The sequence below is a fragment of the Chelon labrosus genome (assembly GCF_963514085.1).
Source record: "Chelon labrosus genome assembly, chromosome: 13".
Taxonomy (NCBI): Eukaryota; Metazoa; Chordata; class Actinopteri; order Mugiliformes; family Mugilidae; genus Chelon; species Chelon labrosus.
The window spans coordinates 350507-370698 of record NC_140346.1 but is presented as its reverse complement, the minus strand read 5'-3'; the positions used below and the strand labels follow the sequence as shown (position 1 = coordinate 370698).

The 20192-nt window shown below is 41.8% G+C and overlaps 1 protein-coding gene across 1 annotated transcript in view; it reads left to right on the top strand.

Moving 5' to 3' along the window:
- The window catches only part of ngef (neuronal guanine nucleotide exchange factor), a 94856-nt gene that overhangs the window by 45821 nt on the left and 28843 nt on the right, over positions 1–20192 (top strand). The window contains 1 exon segment of the mRNA XM_084559075.1: positions 3701–3775. Coding sequence (XP_084415201.1) covers positions 3701–3775 — 75 coding nt within the window.

Genomic DNA, 20192 nt, shown 5'->3' with positions numbered 1-20192 from the left:
CTGCTGGCTAGCTTAACCTACAATCTAAATGAACTAAGTAAATGCTCCCCGTTGTTGTGGATTGAACCACGAACCAATCGACCACATCTATAATGATTTGCAAACACACTAATGTCACGCAGCCACCCTAACCTTTAGTGCGCTCCCCAGCTAGCATGCTTCCTACGTGTCCAGAGCCACTTGCTTGCTTTTTCTGCTGCCCGGGACATGTTACATACCGCAGTCCTCTGGCTTTTTCCGTGTATGCCCAGCTCGCTCAGAAGGGCAATCGCCGATTTTGCCACAAATCCACGGCAGCCCACTTCTACCGGGCGGACATAAGCCCTCCAGCCATTCTGCTCTGCGTCTGCTGCTAACTCTGCATACTTAGCTCTCTTACGCTCGTTAGCCTCCTCAACTCTATCTTCCCACGGGACAGTGAGTTCTATGAAAAAGACTACTTTCTCTGGCAGCAGATCTGGCCATACACGGGTGCTAGCTATCTCGGTTGGAATAACCAGCTGTCCATTTAAATCCGCCCTCATCTCCCAGGCTCCTCCTACTCTTAGCTGTCCCGTGTTATGCCTGATGCCTGCCAGTCTAGCCTTTTCTCCCTCCCGTACAAACTTAATGCGTTTATTCCCTCTGTTAACGGCCATGGAATTTGCATTCACCCGTTTTTCCTCACTTGCAGCTGCTAAACATTTCAGCACCTGGTTGTGACGCCAGGTGTGACGCCGGGTGTAATGTCCGTATGAAAGACTAAACTTACAACCTGTCAGAATATGGCTAAGCATGCATACACAAGTGTACAGTGGGCAGGCAGCATTCTCACCTACCCACTGGTTTAGGTTCTGGGGAGTTGGGAGCACATCATGCTCTGCAGAGAAGGTGATTGGCTGCAGTCTGAAGACTCTCGACGAACTGTACGCTTCCAGGACTCTGAAGCATGCAGAGAGAGGCCGATCCCTCTCACCCTGGACACGGACTATTTAACAGACTCCCCTCTGGCAGACGCAGGGGTCGCATTAACCGAATATTTTCCGTCATTGACCGTTTTTTTTTTTTGAAAATGTGACGGAAAAATCTGAAGGCCATCTGTCATTTTGACAGATTGCAATTCACACCCCTGACCACTTGGTGGCGAGTGACCTTATTAATTGGCTCTTGTCTCTCATCGCAGTTTGTGTTCCAAACATCATGGAACTTTTGTCGGTGAACGATTTCCTGGTACACCGATTATACTGATGCACATGTAAGAGCTCGGCTAACCATAGACATATATACATCTATAGTGTATGTCTATGGTAGATATACGTATATACAATATAGATGTATATATGTCTATGTGGCTAACGGCTACCAAAATTGAATTTGCATAACACCGAAGCATTTCAACCCTAAGGTACCGTCTAAGAGCTGTTTACACTAGCAGTCCCGCAAGATGTGTCGGCAGCATTGACTGTCAGCAGCCGAAACCGTTTTTTTTTGTTGTTGTTGTTTTTTGTTACCATTTAAAGTCAGTACTGTTCTGAAAAAAAAGTACTTAAAGTTAATGAAACTTTAATGAAAATCAAATGCTATTGAATATGTTTTTATTATCATGTTAAAAAATTAAAATGATGGGTAAAAATAGATTGACGGGATCTTTACGACCCTGTCAGTCAAAATGACGGACAACGCAAAAGTCTAGTGCAACGTCTGATCAGATGGCTGCGATCCATCGAGTGTAGGACCACTCGCATGGCGAACAGTTTTTTCCCATCCGGCAGTGTGTCTGCTGAACAATGCCAAACCCCCCCCCACCGCCCATGAACACATCAAACCCACTACCATTCCACAGCAAATGTTCTGGTGGAATATATATATATATATATATACTGTGTATATATTTTTGTATTTTTTGTATTTTTGTATCTGAGAGCAAGTTCTATAATTTCTATATTTTATTTTATTTTATGCTTAACAAAACCAAAGCAAATTCCTAGTATGTACAAACATGCTTGGCAATAAAGTATTTTCTGATTTCTGATAAGTAGCACCTATCATAAATCTAATCCTGCTGGCCTCCATGCTCCAAAGATCTCTCCACTTCAACTTCCTTTTCTCCACACTCTCCCAGTTCACCCATTGACCCTGCTTAGCCTGCGACACTGCCTTAGTGCATCTTACTGCTTCCTCTTTTTTCTGTAACTCTTCCACTACCATCTTTCTCGTTTCTACTGCTGATGCCTTTCTCTACAGAGGTTTCCCTGTGCACAGCCCTAAGCCTCGACGCCCTTGCTGTACATTGCCTATGATATCTCTATGCTTAAGAGCTGCCTGTGCTTGCTGTACTGCCTCTTTTGGGTTCCACTTCCTCCCTGTCTTAACAGTGGGCGCTGCACTCCTAACCACTGGATCCTTCGACTGAGTGAGAGTCATTTCCATTCTAACTTTAGCACACTTAAACTCCTCTGTTAGGCTGGTAACTGGGAGCTCCAACATGCCTTTCACATACAAGGCTGTGCCGCTTAAACAGCGTGGGACACCGAGCCATTTTCTGAGAGATGAATTAATCATCCTTTTTAACTTTTCTACCTTTGACAGGGCAACCTCATACACTGTTAGCGGCCACATTAGCCGGGGCAGTAAACCAAATTGCAAGCACCATAATTTTAACTTCCCTGGTAGCCCTGACCGCCCTATGCTTGAAATGCCTTGAAACGTTTCCTGCCTCAACCCTTCAAACAGCGCCTTATCACTGAAACTTGCATCATACCATCTTCCCAGACTCTTCACTGGCTTCTCTAGCACTGTGGGAACCACCTCATCATTTATAACAAACTTCTTATCTACTACCTTTCCTTTAACAATAGAAATACTCCTAGATTTAATAGGCTTGTAGTCATCATGTCGTCCATGTAGGCCCTAATTTTTGATGTTTTTCTTTGTAAGAAAAGGCTTCTGTCTTACCACCCGACCCCATAGCCCAGACATATGAAGAATAAGGGAGATTGTTGTCACATGTACAACACAGCCAGTACTTGCCAAAAAGCTGTAAGCCTCTTGACAGCCTCCCTGACTAGTTTTCCCCTCACCTTTTTTATCAGTTTTTGAGGGATGTTCTTTTATTGGTTGTTGTGACATATTTTCTCCAGTTGATCATGACTGTCACAGTGTTCCATGGTATATCTAATGCCTTTGAAATTATTTGGTACCTTTCTCCTGGCTGATGCCTTTTAATAATGAGATCCCTCTCATGCTTAGGAAGCTCTTTGTGGACCATGGCTTCTGCTGTAAGATTAACTAAGGAAATGTCAGGAAAAGTCTTCTAGAACTGTTGAATTTTATTAACCCCAAATGAAGTTCAGCGGTTCTAGTATACTTTTCTGTTTTTTTTATAAGCACTTTAAATGATGGGAGGTGTGTAGTAACTCCTACCACATCCCCAGTTATAAGAGGGTCTGCACACTAATGCAACCACATTATTTTATTTTTTTATTTTTACTGATCTCCTCCTAAAAAATTTTTTTCAGCTGAGTTGTACAGGTTATAGGTCACATTGAATGTGGAAAAAGTACTGAAATTGGTCTTATTTTTTTTACATCACAAACAGATGGCATTTAACAGAGATGTGCAGACGTTTTATATCCACTATAGCTGAGCATGTGTCAATTTTATTATCCCGGATTTGTGTACTGTACAGGCTTTCTATTATTTATATTGTTTCTCTGCCCAGAATATCTTGAAAAAAGTTGAGGAAAACTCCGAGAGAGAAGCAAATGCCATAACGGCACATCAGCAGCTGGAGCAGGTGAGCACCAATCAAAAAAGATTCAGTAATGCACTGCTTCCCTTATAAACATATCTGTTAGCGGACTTAAAAGAGGACAAAAAGTTGTCCAGAAATCTTAATATTTTAATTATCATGATATATACTGTAGCACTATGAATAAGGATTCATTTTTAAATTTGGTATTTGCTACATCATAAAGGTTTTATTATTTCAGGCATATTTTATTTATTTATTTATTTTTACACGATACTACTTTTGTGCTTTGTTTTGACCAACAACTCATATTACTATTAACCATCAAGCCACATCAGTCAGGAAAAATAAAATACAATGAAGGGATTTTTTCCTCCTTGACTAATCTCTAGCTGTATATTAAGAAACAGAAAATTAAATAGGATTAGAATTACAGGCATTTATAAACGGTTCCAAGCACCCCCACGCAACTCGGTCTCAAAGCCAAGCCGGTCCCAGACAGGTGTCCCCACTCAAATTTGTCAAATTTGTCTCTGCATCCTCGCCATGTGTCCATGCAGAGAGTGACCTTTTACCTCTCCAGTTCCTATTTCTCCTACCCTCACACTCACCTCATACAAAGACAGACATTTTACATGGGTTTTGGGTAAAAACAAACAAGCTTTTAGCACCCCCTAGAGGTGCAAAGTGACATTTGGCCATCAGCTTTGATATCACACTGCCAGGCAGGGGTCGCGTTAACTGAGTATTTTCCGTCATTTACCGTTTTTTTGAGCTCGGCTAACCATAGACATATATACAATATATGTATATGTATATGTCTGTGTGGTTAAGGGCTACCAAAATGCAGGAATTGGATGAAAGGACGTTGCTAGGACTGATGGGTTTTTGTGCAAATTGTGCAAAATAAAAGAGTACCATACCACCGAAGCATTTCAATCCTATGGTGCCATCTGTTGTTGTGATACATCTTCTGATGCAAAGCTGGGGCACATCATCAGTGATGTTACCTGAGGTCATTGGGTGTTTCGGGTCTTTCGAACATCAGACACCCTTGCTCAGGTGACCCAGCTGAGGTTGATCAGGCCTCGGCTTGTGCCCTAGCAGCGCTCGACCACGGATCTGCTCTCTTTATCCAGAGCCACCTAGAGGCTTTCTCTGCAGCTGTGCTGTTGTAAATGGCCCTCCTCCTCCTCTCTCCTGTGATGCCAACTGCAGTGTAAGCTTTGCAGAGAGACTGTCCTGCAAAGCCTCTGCACCCAACCTCCACTGGCAAGCACCTCGCCTTCCAGCCTTTCCTGTGGCAGTCGCTGACAAGGCTGTCATACTTCCCCCTCTTCCGCTCATGGGCCTCCTCCATGCGCTCTTCCCATGGCACTGTGAGCTCCAGCATGATGAAGGTTTTCAGTGTCTCTGACACCATGACAATGTCCGGTCTGAGGGTGGTCTCAGCGACATGCTGTTGGAACTTGAGTTGGCTTCCCAAATCCACTAACAGCTGCAAGTCCTGTGCAGTGTGAAGAAGCCCTGATGTTGCTCTAGTTGTTGTTTTTGGCTTCTCCCCAGCTCTGATGAAGTAGGTGGCTTGCTTCATGGGTTTGAACCGGCAGCAGTTGGTGAGAGCACTACAGATGCTCTCTGCTATGGCCTTGAGAACCTGATCGTGCAATCATCAGTACCAGCCGTCCCCCAGAGCTTTTGGGCAGCAACTCAAGACATGCTCAAGTGTCCCCTTCTATTGGCAGAGGGGGCATGATGGTGTATCGGCCAAGCCCCAGCAGTGCAGGTTGAATGGACTGGGAAGGACATCAGACAGCTAGGACTAGGAATTTGATGCGGTGGGGCTCAGCCCGCCATAGGTCTGCCCATGTGATCTTCCTTTCCACTGCTTGTTCCCATCTTGTCCAAGCGCCTTGCTGTCTCATTCCCACTGCTCTGCTGGACCTCTCCTCTTCAACTGCCACCCTCACCTCGTTCTGGACTAGCTGCCTTCGCACCTTCCCCCGAGCTTTATCAAAACAGGGAGGCGCGGCGTGGTTAGCCAGCCAGCCAGCCGGCCACACAAGTTTTATGTACCTTGATGAAAATAACTGCATTTGATGTTGTTTTGGACCACAATCATATAATCATTAACCTAAACCCTTAAGTAGCCTACAGTAAAATAATTACAGCAGTATAGTGATTTTACAGCATGTAGTGATTTTAATGCAAACAGGTCATTGATACATTAAAATTTGGCTGACAAATTTGCCAGCCTGTTAGAACTGAATGACACTGACTGTCTATACCAGGGGTGGGCAATTATTTTTCCCAAGGGGCCACATGAGAAACCGTAAATATCTTGGAGGGCCGTGCCAATAGACTGAACTCAATTCTGCGCCCGCAGCATTGGTATGTTTTATTTTGTGCTGGTGTTTTCAGTAAAGGGATGATCAAGAAGGCAGCTAGTCATACTTAAAGCTTGAAATGCTTTACAATGAACACATTCTCTTATAAAGTGCAGGTAATTAAATCTTAAATAAAATCTGTACTTTTAAAATATAAACTTTTAAAATATAAACAAGTACTAGATTAACAGCTAACAAATAAGTTAGCTGTTAAACTATTAGTATGATTTGTTTTTTTAAATGACCATATATAATATTTATATAGGCTAATACTACTGTATATTAAATAAATGACCATTCATAAACCACACGTCAAACTGAAGGCCCATAACTGGATCAGGCAAGTTAATATCGATATACAGTTGCAGGGGTGGAAAGAGTACCAAAAAAATCTACTCAAGTAAAAGTACTGTTACCTTGATGAAATTTTACTTAAGTAAAAGTAAAAGTACTGGTAAAAAAAATTTACTCAAGTAAAAGTAAAAAGTATCTCATTTAAAATGTACTCAGAGTAAAAGTTACATAGTTACTTCTTAGGTGGGGTGTATAATCTCTCCCCATGCAATAAAAAAGTACAAAAACATACACAAAGCTCAATCTCACTTTTTTATTAAAGATGAACACAGATCACAGATAGATCCAGATTACAGATCCTCTTTAAAGTTCCTCTCTTCTTTAAAAGCAGGTTGTTCAACCACAGAAAATGGATGAAGGCCTTCACAAATTAAGTTAATCAGAACCGTGTCAACTTTTGCTTGCGGCACACATTTGGTTCCACCCACCGCCACCATGTCAGATATTTTTGCTTGCTTGTTTGGGTTTTTTCTGGTTCCAGGGTACGCTTCTGTGCTGCCACAAGGTCAATGTAGACTTTCACTTTTGATAGATGTTTCCTGTGAATAAAAACAAACATCATCATATATATAATCAATACCATGTTTTCATTAAACATACAGTTAACATATTTTTTATATTAATTAATTCATATTTTTCAGTGACATGTAGAAAGAGTAGATGGATAGGTCACTGGCAGACTTTAAGTGTGGTCCCAGATCACCTGGTTTTGTCCTGCATATAAGATTACTGAATGAGAAACATTCACCAATATATCAATCAATCAATCTTTATTTATATAGCACCAAATCACAACAACAGTCATCTCAAGGCACTTTACACAGGTCTAGACCATACTCTTTAATTTAATTTTAAAGAGACACAATATTAGAACAACACTAGAAGATTTTAGCCAAAACTTAATAACTTTTTGGTGCATTTTTCAATGTGTTAATACACTCATAAGCAATTTTCAACCCATTTCATAGCAACAGTACCATAATTTTGTATGAAATTAAGGAATGAGTCAAATTTGATTGTTTAAAATGAAGCTTACTAGCTTACCAAGTTAGCTAACGTTAACTAGCACTATAAAGCTGGCTGCTAACACTGACGTTAGCATACCATGATTGAGTAAAGTTATTAATTGCACGGATCCATGATTAATTGCATGTAACGTTATTTAGCTTCACGTGAGGTTATATTACCTGTACATGCTTGCGCAGGTTGAAACAGAGTTTCTGTAGGTGGATAGCTGTGTCTCGTTGTCATTCGCGGACTTGAACTCAAAGAAGCCCCTTAAGGCCAGGGATTGGCCTCACGTTCTCCGTGCGTGTCTCTATGTCCCAAATTCGACCCTTCTCCATTAATACACTTGTCTCCATCATCTTTCAGCTAGCTGCTCTGTGTCAACCAATCTATTTTTTTATTTTTTTATTTTTATTTTTATTTATTTTTTACTTTGTAACGGAAGCTATTTAAAATGTAGTGAAGTAAATTATTTCCAATAATATGTACTTAAGTAAAAGTAAAACTACTGATTTTAAAAAGTACTCAAAAAAGTACAAGTACACAAAAAACTACTCAATTACAGTAACGAGAGTAAATGTAACTCGTTACTTTCCACCCCTGTACAGTTCCCGCCCACAGCCAAAGAGAGCGGTGGTGCCGGAAGTACGGTTCCCATTCATTTCTCCCATTGACGTTTTGGAAAAATCCGTATCTAAAGAGTTTTAGAGCATGTCTTAGGATAACCAGCTACGGCTGAACTCATAAGCATATAACATATCATTTCGAGTGAAAAAACGAAGAGAAAGTCCAAAAAAAGTCAAAGGTACAAGATTGTGTACATATTTTCATTTCCGAGAGAAGGAACTACTCATCCCATAAACCACCGCGCCTCACTGAAGGCGATCATAAAATGCTTGATATGACTATTAAGGCTGCCTACAGTAGCCTAGCTAAAGTGAACGATAATGCTAACTAACGTTACCAACCTCCCTGTAAAACTTACCACAACTTTGTAGGTCTTATCTCTCATGCTCGCCCTTACAAACCCCACAAGCTGACCCTCGGACACGCTACACTCAACAACATGACCCGATTTGAAGTGGTTTTCACCCCTCTGGACACTCTTGTTTTCATCCTTGTTCCTTGAAAAAGCCATCATGGCAGCCAAGGAGATCATGATTGCACTGATAAGTCTACCGTGCAAAAACGCAACACAGGTTCTTTTTCATTTATTTATTTATTTATTTGTGATCGTACAGTAGACAGTAACGTTACAGTAGCCCACACAACAGCACAGACTCTTCAGTCTTCACGGACCTTCGCGGGGTTTAACCAGACGTTCCACGAGTTCTACCAATCAGATGCATCACTGTGGGATTGTGGGATTGTTCAGGATTGTGGGTAATGAAGTACTTATCCAAGACATCGCGAATAAAAGGCATTTATCTCAAAACAAGGTTAGTGCCCCATGAACTTTTGGTGTCTGCATGAGCATATACAATCACTTAGTACAGCCGTAGCTGGTTTTAAGTCAACCATGTGCAGTTAAGTTTTTATGGCTTATATCCGAACTGTCAATGGAGAAATTGCATTGGATTCTTACTTCCGGCGACGGCTGTGTGCGGGACTGTGATGCACTATAGAGAGCCGAAGTCCCGCCCTTCTACTTCCGGTCCATGGGACCTATCTTTCGAAAAAATATGAACGGGAGTTAATGGAGAGATCATAATTATTTTTTGGTCCCGTTCGAATTGTGGCATGAATTTCACATATGATGTGTGTGAATTTAAAAGATAATTTTTCACGTCAAGAGATAAATTATTTGACGTAAATAAGCTGAACAACATTAGGTTTTGTATGAGATCGCTTAGTGAACTACATCTCTCGTCTCGAACAATGTACGTCACTAGAGAACTATGGCTGTCTCCTTGTTGAGCTTTACCGTCTTCTTCCAGGACGAAGGCAGAAGCATCAAACGAGGTGAAAATCATTATAAATCGGGTCATGTTGAGAGCTGTAGTTACACGAAGGGAGTTTTGGTCGGTTCTGTACGCGCCAGCATGCGGGTAAGCGGTAAGCGACTTGGACTTGTAGTTCGTTTAATTACGTATTTTCCATAGCGTTTTACTTAACTATCTTGCGACAAACTGTGACATTCTTGACATGTAAAATCATTTTTTATTCTGAAAAACAATATATGTATAATCCAAGGCACAAGTCGATCGGGACCAGAAAATAATTCATCTTTTGCCATAGACTGCCGTTCATATTTTTTCGAAAGATAGGTCCCATGGAGGCAATCGGAAGGGGCGGGACTTCGGCTCTCTATAACGCGGTTCACCTTTCGCGGCCTCGCAGTTTCGCGGATTTTTCTAGTGCAATTTCACATGCTTTTTTTTTTTTTTTTTTTTTTTTTACAGCACATTGTTTTCTGCGTCCTGATTGGCTAAGGGAAAGCCCACGTGTCGTCTTCTGCGTCGTGATTGGCTAAGGGACTGTAGACCATTGTCAATCAATCTCCTCCATAAGGTGTCTCTTGTACAGTACAGAATGCGTTCAGCTTGCCAAATTTACATATACAGTATCTTTGATCGCTTGCAATGTGACTGAAGTGCGGTATGTTTGCAAGTTATCGAGAAAAGTGTATAAAGTGTGTAGTGAGGGGTTTTGCAACCTTAAAACATTTATAATCATTGTAAAAAATAAAGCTGACTACTTCGCGGATTTCGCCTATTGTGGGTTATTTTTAGAACGTAACTCCCGCGATTAAGGAGGGACCACTGTATATATTATCTATCAGAACTGACCCGCCAGTGATTTGCGTGCGTCAGGCAGGTACGTCAATTAGCTCCTCCTCCCAACTTTATTGACAAACTCGACAGTCTCATAGTTGCCTTGGCAACCGCTCAGCGTATCGGTACAGCTGTGCGGCGCTCTGAAGTTCATACTGTTGACCAATAAAAGCTCAAGACACAAGCATTAGAGCACTAAATACTAAAATATGTTAACGGAGATTCTGACGTAGTAACTCTGTACCAGTTATTCAATTCAATTCAATTCAATTCAAAGCACTTTATTTGTCCCCAAGGGGCAATTTAAAAGGGCGCATTGTAGTAGGCTAGCTTATTTCAAAATTTCAAGGGACAAGAGACACAGTCAACAACATAAGCAGCACCCATACCAGAGGTGGGACAAAGTCATTGTTATGCAAGTCACAAGTAAGTCTCAAGTCTTTGCCCTCGAGTCCCGAGTCAAGTCGAGTCAAAGATGAGGCAAGTCCCGAGTCGAGTCAAAAGTCAAAGCCAACAAGTCTCAAGTCGAGTCCAAAATCCTACCATTTTAGTTTCGAGTCATTTCAAGTCCTCTTACCACAGAAATAAAATTTATACAAATCATGTATGTCTGTAAGATTTGTGTTTATTTAAACCTCTTTTTATACAATAACTTTAATCAAATACAGTAAAAAACAGAAAATGTAATTGTCACAAAAAATGCTTGTATTTCAACAGCATATTGCACTAGAACAATGCACAGGAGCTTCAGCCCTGTATTGTATTGACCTAACAGTTTAACTTTCAAATAGACATGGGTCCTTTTAGCATAAACTTTTTTAAACATGTCATCAATAAAATCCTCACGCCTCAAAATGATCACTTCTGAAAAACTGGACCAACCTGATAATATAATTGGAATGCCTCCATAGAGACTGGTGTGTATGAGAGAGAGAGAGAGAGAGAGAGAGAGAGAGAGAGAGAGAGAGAGAGAGAGAGAGAGCTGTGTGGACAGGTGATGAGCAGAGAGTGAGTGTGTGTGCGCATGCGTGCTGTGGACAGGTGGAGGGAGGCCCCTATACTGCATTGCATTTGCAAAAGATCAAATTGGCCAAAAGTCTGTCAGTCATTTGTGCACGATGGGGATGCAGAATGATGCCACCATGGCTGAAAACTCGCTCCACTGGAGCACTAGAAGCAGGCACTGCCAAGACTCGGATGGCTACTTGAAAGAGTGAAGGAAGAGTCTTACTGTTCAGTGCCCAGAACAAAAGGGCATTCTGTCCTTCTGCCATGTCAATGTAGTGACTTAGCTGTACTGCTGGTGGGGTCCCAACATCCCTTTTCTGCCTCTTATGGTATGCAGCAAACAGCCCTTCTCCTTCCATGTCCTCTAGTTCTTCTTCAGCAGGCACCGGCACAGGCACAGGTTGCTCCGTCTCTGCAGCATCTTGCAGGATCAATTCTAAAAAAACGTGTCACAACAGCAGAAACAAAAGAGCCCTTATTACCATTACTGATGTTGATGATACTGTGCAAGACTGAAAATTGTTATTATTGTTAAAGTCAGATTAATATCACATTAGATCCTAGATCAGATTAAGATCAAATTATTTTACGTTGCATTTAAGTTGCATTGCAAGTCAATAATATTTACCTTTAACTCGTTGTGCCACCTCTGCCTTGATGTCACGGTTGACCAGCACATGGGGCTCATTCCACAGCAGACAAAAGGCTGGATCCAAGGCAGCTGCTTTCAGGTAGACTGTGTCTGAAAAGGGGGCAGTGATCCCTTCTTGAGACTGGGCCATTTTCACATTAATGAGGACATGCATTAAAGGACATGCAGCTTTTGTTTCTTTCAAACCGTCTCCCACAACCAGCTGCAATGTGTGTGCAAAACACTGCAGGCGCTGTTTCTTTGCCATAGCAGCATTGACGGTTTGCTGGTCTTCTAGGGCTAAGTCATGCCATAGCTCAGGATCATCAAGATTATCTCCAGCATCATCATCTTCCTCCTGTTCGCTGGGGAAGCAGACCTTAAATGCCTTGCGCATGTTAGCAGCATTGTCACTAATGATATAGTCCAATTTAGCTTTGATGTTGTAGTCATCACATATTGCCTCAAACTGGTCACAGATGCGCTCCGCTGTGTGAGAGCCTTTGAAGTGGTTGCAGGCCAAGAGATTAGTCTTTAGCTGTACCCTCTCTGTAGCCTGGATACCAGACTCTCTGACTTCTCAGAGAGTCTGGCCTAGATCCATTGGCAAACGTTTATTTCCTGGTGGGAGGGCACAGTTTGAGGTTTAAAATCATCGGAGTTCCTTTAACCAATCACTAACGTTTGGTAATGACGTATGTTATGCGCCGGAGCCTTCAGGCTCTGCTGCCTCGTACTTCCGCTTTCAAGAACGCAACAAGTAAACAAATCGCTACTCTACCATCCCCCATTGCAATTAAGGACGCGAAATTGGAATAAAAGTGCTGTAATGCCAGGAAGCATATCCACAACGGAGCGAATGGCTTCGAGTATATCCGTCTCCGTTCGTGTAAACATTTCAAACTTGGCGCGCAACTGAAACGTAATCGCTCTCAGACCCGCCCTCTGTTCGCTGATTGGTTCTCCAACCAGTTGGCCGGAGTAAACGTTAGCGGATCAAGCTATTCCAGACGGAGTACTGTAGGGAATGCAAATGAGCGGAGGTACGTAGGCAGGCGGAGCCAGGCTACCCTCTCTGCATCTCTCTCCATCCAGTGCACAGTGACACCAAGGAATCCCCTCATCTTTCGATCAGACCAAATGTCCACAGTGACTGAAACATGGTCAGTGTTGCTCAATTGAGTTTTTAACTTTGAACGTCTCTCCTCAACAAGGCTCTCTGTTTTTGTGGTCAGCGTTCGGCGACAGACTGGGGTATACTTGCTGTCCAGCACAGCCAGAAAGTGACGAAAGCTCTTATTTTCCACAATAGACAGAGGAAAATTGCAATCAATAATCAAGTCAGACAGTATCGCATTGGAGATGGCCTTCTGCTGTGGGTGGCTCATGCTGTAACGCCCTACACGAGTATCCAGGAATTGTGAGATTGAAGGCTGTTGTGGTTCATCTACGATGATTTTGTTCATCTGGTATTCTTCATACCTGTAACAGAGAAGAATATGAAACAGATGTCAGAAAATCCCTTATAGGCACACATGTTGTATTTGAAACTACTCTTTACTCATATCGATGTTGTTGTGTTAATATTCATTGTCTATTGGACATTACGGTATACGATAATACATTTCAGTTTCAGTGTATGCAATATTAAGAATATTTTCACTGCTTCAAAAGTCATAAGAAAGCCCTTTCCCTCAAGAAACTGAAGTTATATGCTGTATAGCAGTGGTTTTCAAAGTGGGGACGGGGAACCCTGTGTGCCGTGAGGGGGTGCTAGGGGGGCCATGGCAAGTTGGCATGAAAAGTATAGCAAAACAAAATAATTCAATAAATTAAATAACTAAAGTAAACAAAATTAAACCAAAAATAAGCTAAAGAATATTCCCATTAGTTAAGAACTGCACTATAATAATCTATTGCATCTCTGAACATTACTACTATAATCATTATTATTTTATTATATACTGTATATATCCCAGTGGTGCGCTGCCTCACAGACCTAGACTACGGTAGCACTCCATGTCCATGCGCTGCCTGCTGTTTGGGCATGATATGAAAAGGGAAGGCTAATGGTGGATCTGCTGTGACTGTGTTATCATTTTCCTCTTTACAGTCTTACCATGTTTCCTGTTGTACTTGGATGGGTTTAGGGATGCACCAACTCCATCGAGTTGTGAAAGAAAAAAAGGGGTGCACAGAAAAAATAGTGTGGCACGGCCCATGTCAGGGGGGCTGGAATCTACTGGTATATGGGGGGCCTTGTCATGGTAAAGTTTGAGAAGCCCTGCTTTATAGTTCACTCTCTCCTGCACACCAGATTCCATGGTGCCTTGCTGCATCACACAGAAATTGCAGGTCTACTGCTGCCTCATTCATTGTTTAATTGTGATATTTTATGTCTTCAGCGACAGTTCAGCTTAGTTGTGATTAACCAAAATTACATAAACGACCTCAATGAGGCAGCACACCAGCAACTCTGAAACTGAATAATTGAAAGAGTAAAACTGGAAGGCCTGTTTTTGGCTCGTGTGTGTTGGAGAGACTGAGATATACATTTGTGTTTATCAGTCTAGCACAGGGGTTGGCAACCCAAAATGTTAAAAGAGCCATATTGGCCCAAAAAAACAGAAACCATACCTGTCTGGAGCCGCAAAAAATTAAAAGCCTTATATAAGCCTAATATGGAGGCAACATAGGCTGTCAGTATATTAGCTATATAAGCCTACTATTAAAATGACTAAGTAGGGTACAAATACAAAATGAGCATTAATGATTGAATGTTTATTTTCCCTGGAGCGCATCCTGGAGAGAATGACGCACCACGTGACTACGCTGCTGTACGATATTTGGTGCTTCAAGTTTAACTTCCATTACAATATTGATGTTTTATGTTTTGTTGCATTGATTAAATTATAGAAATACAAGAAATAGAAATACAGATTTTTGGTGTCATTTTTTTATTTTGAGGATTCGAGAAAAAAAACACGATGGGATGTGCATAATAGGCCTCCTGTAATTTCAGACCTTAGTATGGAAATGAAATGCAGTCCTCTTCGAACCTCAATAACAATACAGCTCTTCTCTTTCCCCCTTATCTGGGCAACAGAGTGCAATAACACGCAGCCTGCAGTTAAAACGCAGCCTGCAATTATAAAAATAAAACAGCAGCCTTTTGAAAAGGTAAGTTGGCTATATAAAATGAAAATAAGCCAGTTTAATTTCAATTTCTGTGCATTCTCCTATTTTCTTTAGTTTTCCGCAAATGCCAAGTTAAGTAGCCTAAGTCAGTGCAAATGAGTAAAATAAAACAATCCTTTTTAATTCTCCCCCTTACGCAGCGTCAGACACAAATAAATAGGCTACAATCGCAAACGAGTAATAAAATAGCCTGCAATTAAAAGGCAGCTTGCTAAAAAAATACAACACAGTAGAACAGCCGAAATTAATAAAATTAAAATAAGACAGTTAAAGTTCGATTTCTGTGCATTATCCTCTTCTCTTTAGTTTTCTGCAAATGCCAAGTAGCCTAAGTCAGTGCAAGGGTCAAACGCAGCAAAATCCTCTTCTCTTTTCCCCCTCTTATCTCAGCAACAGACACGCACAATACATCCTCGGACCTGAGTGATAAAACACAATAATTGTGTCATTCCAAATATATACTGACAAAAAATCAGAAATCCATTCATAAAAACAGCCAATTTGTTACTAAATATGCGCCTATGACGGGATTGTGTTCTCACCTGTTCAATGTGACTTCTGTTTTCGGACATCACTGGACAGCTTCTCAACATCGGGCATGTAAGATGTAACTTTAATCTTCACGCAGGACTGCAAGCTCTCATCTGTGAGGCGGGTGCGGTATTTGGATTCGATGTAGTTCATGTTTGAGAATATCTGCTCGCACAGGTATGTTGATCCAAAGATGGATAATACTCCAAATGCGTATTTCTTCATGTTGCTATAAGTGTCGGGAAGAGCCTTCCATGTTTCAAACACAAGTTTCTCTGGTGTTGGGAGGCTTTCAATTTCGCTCCATTTGTGGCTTTGGGCAGCATGGGCTTTCTGGCGGCTGACGTCTTCAAGCTCTGCTGTCAGACTTTTGAATTTGGACACCCACAAATCTTTGTCAGCTATATCGGCCATTTCCATTTCGAGGTCAGCTTGATTTACTCCTGGGAATGTATTCAACAAGGAAGGGTCAATTTCCAGGGGTGTGACAGGGAAAGACAGTGTCATTTTTTCCTTTCGGAACTCACTAAATCTGCTCCCAAATGCAGCTTGCATATCAACGATTGCACCTTGCAAATAATCACCGTTGAGTGTGTGATCGTGATGGGCGTCTTTGAACTCTCTCAGGGAGGAGACGTGAGAGAGCGTGCCTCGCTGTACATCTCTGGCGAATACTGCCAGTTTGCGCTCGAATGAGAAAACGGCTTCCAGCATTTGCAGTGCAGTGTTTCCCCGCTCCTGGAGACTTTTATTGAGCATGTTTAGGTGACGTGTCATATCTACCATGAAGTGCAGTTTTTCCAGCCACTTGGTGTCTTCCAGTTGTGGGTAGTTCAGGTCTTTGCTTTTCAGGAATGTTTTCAGGTGTTCTAAACAAGCAACAAAGCGACGCAAAACGTCACCCCTGGATAGCCAGCGGACTTTGTTGTGTAGCAGGAGATCCGAATATTCGCTGTCAACTTCATCTAGCAATTCACGGAACTGACGGTGGTTTAATGCTTTTGCAATTATTTTGTTCACAATCTGGATGACAAGGTTCATCACCTCCATACACTCCAGTGGGAATGTTTGTGCACACAGTGCTTCTTGGTGCAAGATGCAATGAAATGCAAGCAGATTGCGATCCAATGCTTTCTGTAGTAAAGTCACAAACCCCTTTTGCGACCCTCTCATACTCGGTGCGCCGTCTGTAGCCACTGAAATCAGGTGGTTAGTGTTTATTCCTTTGTCATTTAAACACTGCAGCACAGCCTCACAGATGTCCTCCCCCCGTGTTTGGCCTTTCAGTGATATTAGTTCGATCATTTCTTCTTGCGGCCCATCAGATTTCACATACCTGCATAACAGAGCTGTCTGTTCGATATCGGTCACGTCACACGACTCATCACAGGCAATTGAGTAAGCTGGAGCTGAATTGCTGTCCTTGATTTGCCGATCGGTGATGTTGTTTGCCATTTTAATGGCCCTTTCCTTCACTGTCTTTGCGGAGAGAGGCATGTCTTTAATTTTCTGGATTATCTCGAACGAGAAACGAACTAACATTTATTAAAAAAATTATGAGTTAAATTATTATTTATTAGCGTAGTATTTTTTTTTGTTGGAAAGATTGTGTATTTTAAAAAACATCAAAAAAAGCCCAAAAAATTCATTCTTTTTCCATTTTCACACATTTCATCTTCGGTATCATTTTGCCAACTGGCGCGTTGTTGCTTGTTGCGCTTCAGTGGTTGTCTTGCAATGTGCCTGCTTAGATGCTGTCGAATCAAAACAACGTGGGACTTCAGTGATTGGATGTCGTGCAGGCAGCGCGCGTGCTCTCTGCATGCATACAGGTGGTGCACATTATTTTCCACAGATGCAGATAAACAGAGCGGCGCGGGAAATTTTTTTTCAGTTTTCATGGGAAGTAGCAAGTCTTCTCGTGTCAAAAGGGGCAAGTCCAAGTGAAGTCACGAGTCATTGACGTTAAAGTCCAAGTCGAGTTGCAAGTCTTTGTACGTTTTGTCGAGTCGAGTCTGAAGTCATCAAATTCATGACTCGAGTCTGACTCGAGTCCAAGTCACATGACTCGAGTCCACACCTCTGACGCATACTGTACAATCAACCAACACATATTTCACAGACACACTGCACAATCACACACTGCATACCACATATCATCATTCATCACATAGTAGTAGTTCTAAAAAGTTTCAAGCTAAAAAGTTAGCAGCGTTACTACGTCTTTGTAACCAGTTAGCAGACCAGTTAGCAGACAACGGGTTAAATCTGTTAGCCTAATGTTCCACGGTAGCACACGGCTAACAGAAAGATTACTATATAAATGACAACACCACTGCAGTTTAACACCAGTCTGTTAGCATACATACTAACACACAGACACACTGAAAGTGACCGCCAAATAACAGCAGCATGTTTAACTTAGGAAAAAAAAAGTTCTATACGGCAACATAATTACAACAATAAGCCCATTTCAATAAAAATGTTATTTAAAAATAGACAGCGCTGGCTCTCAAGCCACCATAGCTGCCTTGCATCGTTAGCGCAGTGTGATTGACAAGTGACAGCTGCAACAACCTAAGGAAATGGGTGGGACTTACCCACGTGGACGAAATGTGATTGGCTATGAGCATAGGCAGTGAACACAGACCTAGCCTATCACCCAGCCGCCCAGCGGACCACAACGCTGGTGGCCATTGCGATAGACTTTTTTCCCCCTTTATTTTTCTTTTTCTCATGGCCCGGCCCACCGGCCCACCGGGGAAATCCCCGGTGTCCCCGTACGGCAGTCCTCCCTTGCTGTTGGTTGCTAATATTGCTATTATTTATGTATTATCCTTTGTTCAGTTTGTTGCCAGCTAGTACATAGCTCCTACTTCTGATGCATATTCATGCATGCTGTGATTCAAATCAGAACCAGAAGCACATCCCAATTGAGCGCACACCCGACCCTTCCCTATCCACGCCCCTTTGAAATATGCAAATTAGATTTAAATTTGCACCTCCAAAGCTTATCGAAAAAATGCCACAGCGAATGTGTGCTGTAATCAAAGTTAAAGGCGGTCCAATGAAATATTAGAGTGTGTGACCATTTTTTTGGTGGTGACTTTTTTTTTTTTTGGCCAGGCATGCTGAAGGGGCTCCCCCACCTCAGAAGCACAGGCCCTAAGTAATCATGGGCACACTCTGTTTGAGCTTGCTGCTTTGCTGTTACGGAGCCTCCTTAGCTGTTCACTCACCTGAGCCGAAGTGATGGTGGTGGTGTGAAGGGTGGCTACAAGCCACTTGTCAGCAGCAGTGACTGTGGAAGAGGATGGTGAGGCGCTATTACAGTTTTTCTCAGTTGCTAAAACACTAAAATCCATTGGCTGAAGAAAGTTCTCAGTTGCTTGAACTCATTAAGCTAACTGTTCAGTCTGTTGTCAATACCTTAAACCATTTCACATGGTTTAACAAAACTCTAAACACATTCTCATTCTTAAAATACATTCTGCACTCTAATGCACATGTCATCCATACTGGTAAACACAAGTGGCAACAATTACATATAAAGAGAGCAGAAATGTCATTGATTGAACACAGTCAGTCAAAATTGATTTCACTTGTTTCAAATGATGTGACAACCAATATAAGCCAGTTCAGAGAGCAAACAGGTTGTTGAAGGTGGGAAAATATTGCATGTGATGTCGATGAAGTGCTCTGGCCTGACCCAGCCCAAAGACAAGAAGAAGCCCATTGATCACATGTTTAGTCCTTTGATTTTTGTCACTTTCATTGTATACTGCAGCACAGTGCATTGTAGGCTGTATATGGTACAATAAACAAATTGTATGGCCCTGAACATTGTGCTTTCCATTTGTTTTCAGTACTGACTGCTCAATAGATTTCGACTGGTTACAGGTTCATATCATCAAAGAACAAGAATTACAGTATCACAGAGATAAAGTTTTTGAGATGCAGGGTACAGCACTGTAAAAATAAGGGTACAAGAAGGAAGAAGAACAAAAAAAATGCAAAGAGCAAAACAGTAATTTCTGATCAATTTTGAGCTTTTTGTATAATGACAGAAACATATGAAATTTGTTTTGAGATTAAAAATGTACTTCTCCCTGAGAACTATATGTTTTGAACAATGTGTTTTCTATTTTTTGGTGTATTGTTTACTGACTGCTTGATAGTGTATGTAATTTTGAGCAATTTGTTTATTATTTGAGACCAGTGTTTGATTTTGAGCACAGGTAAAACTGTTTTGAGGCGAAAGTTTCATTTTGGGCACACGTAAAACTGTTTTGAGGCGAAAGTTTGATTTTGCAAGAGGAGTCAGAGGTTTTGTAAATCATGCTTGAAGCAGAGGTTTATTGTTTAAGGTTTTGAGAAAATGGAGCAGGGTTTCAGAAATTGTGTTTTAGCAATTGAGAAAAACTGTAAGTCCGGTGTTGCTGAGTGAGGTGTGAGGGGAGCAGAAAGAGTTGAAGCAGAAAGAGCACTAGAGGGGGCAGGGCAGGACTGAACTGGCTGGCCCTCTCCTCTTTCCCCTCCACAGTGCTCTTCTTCTTGGAGCTACAGCCGGT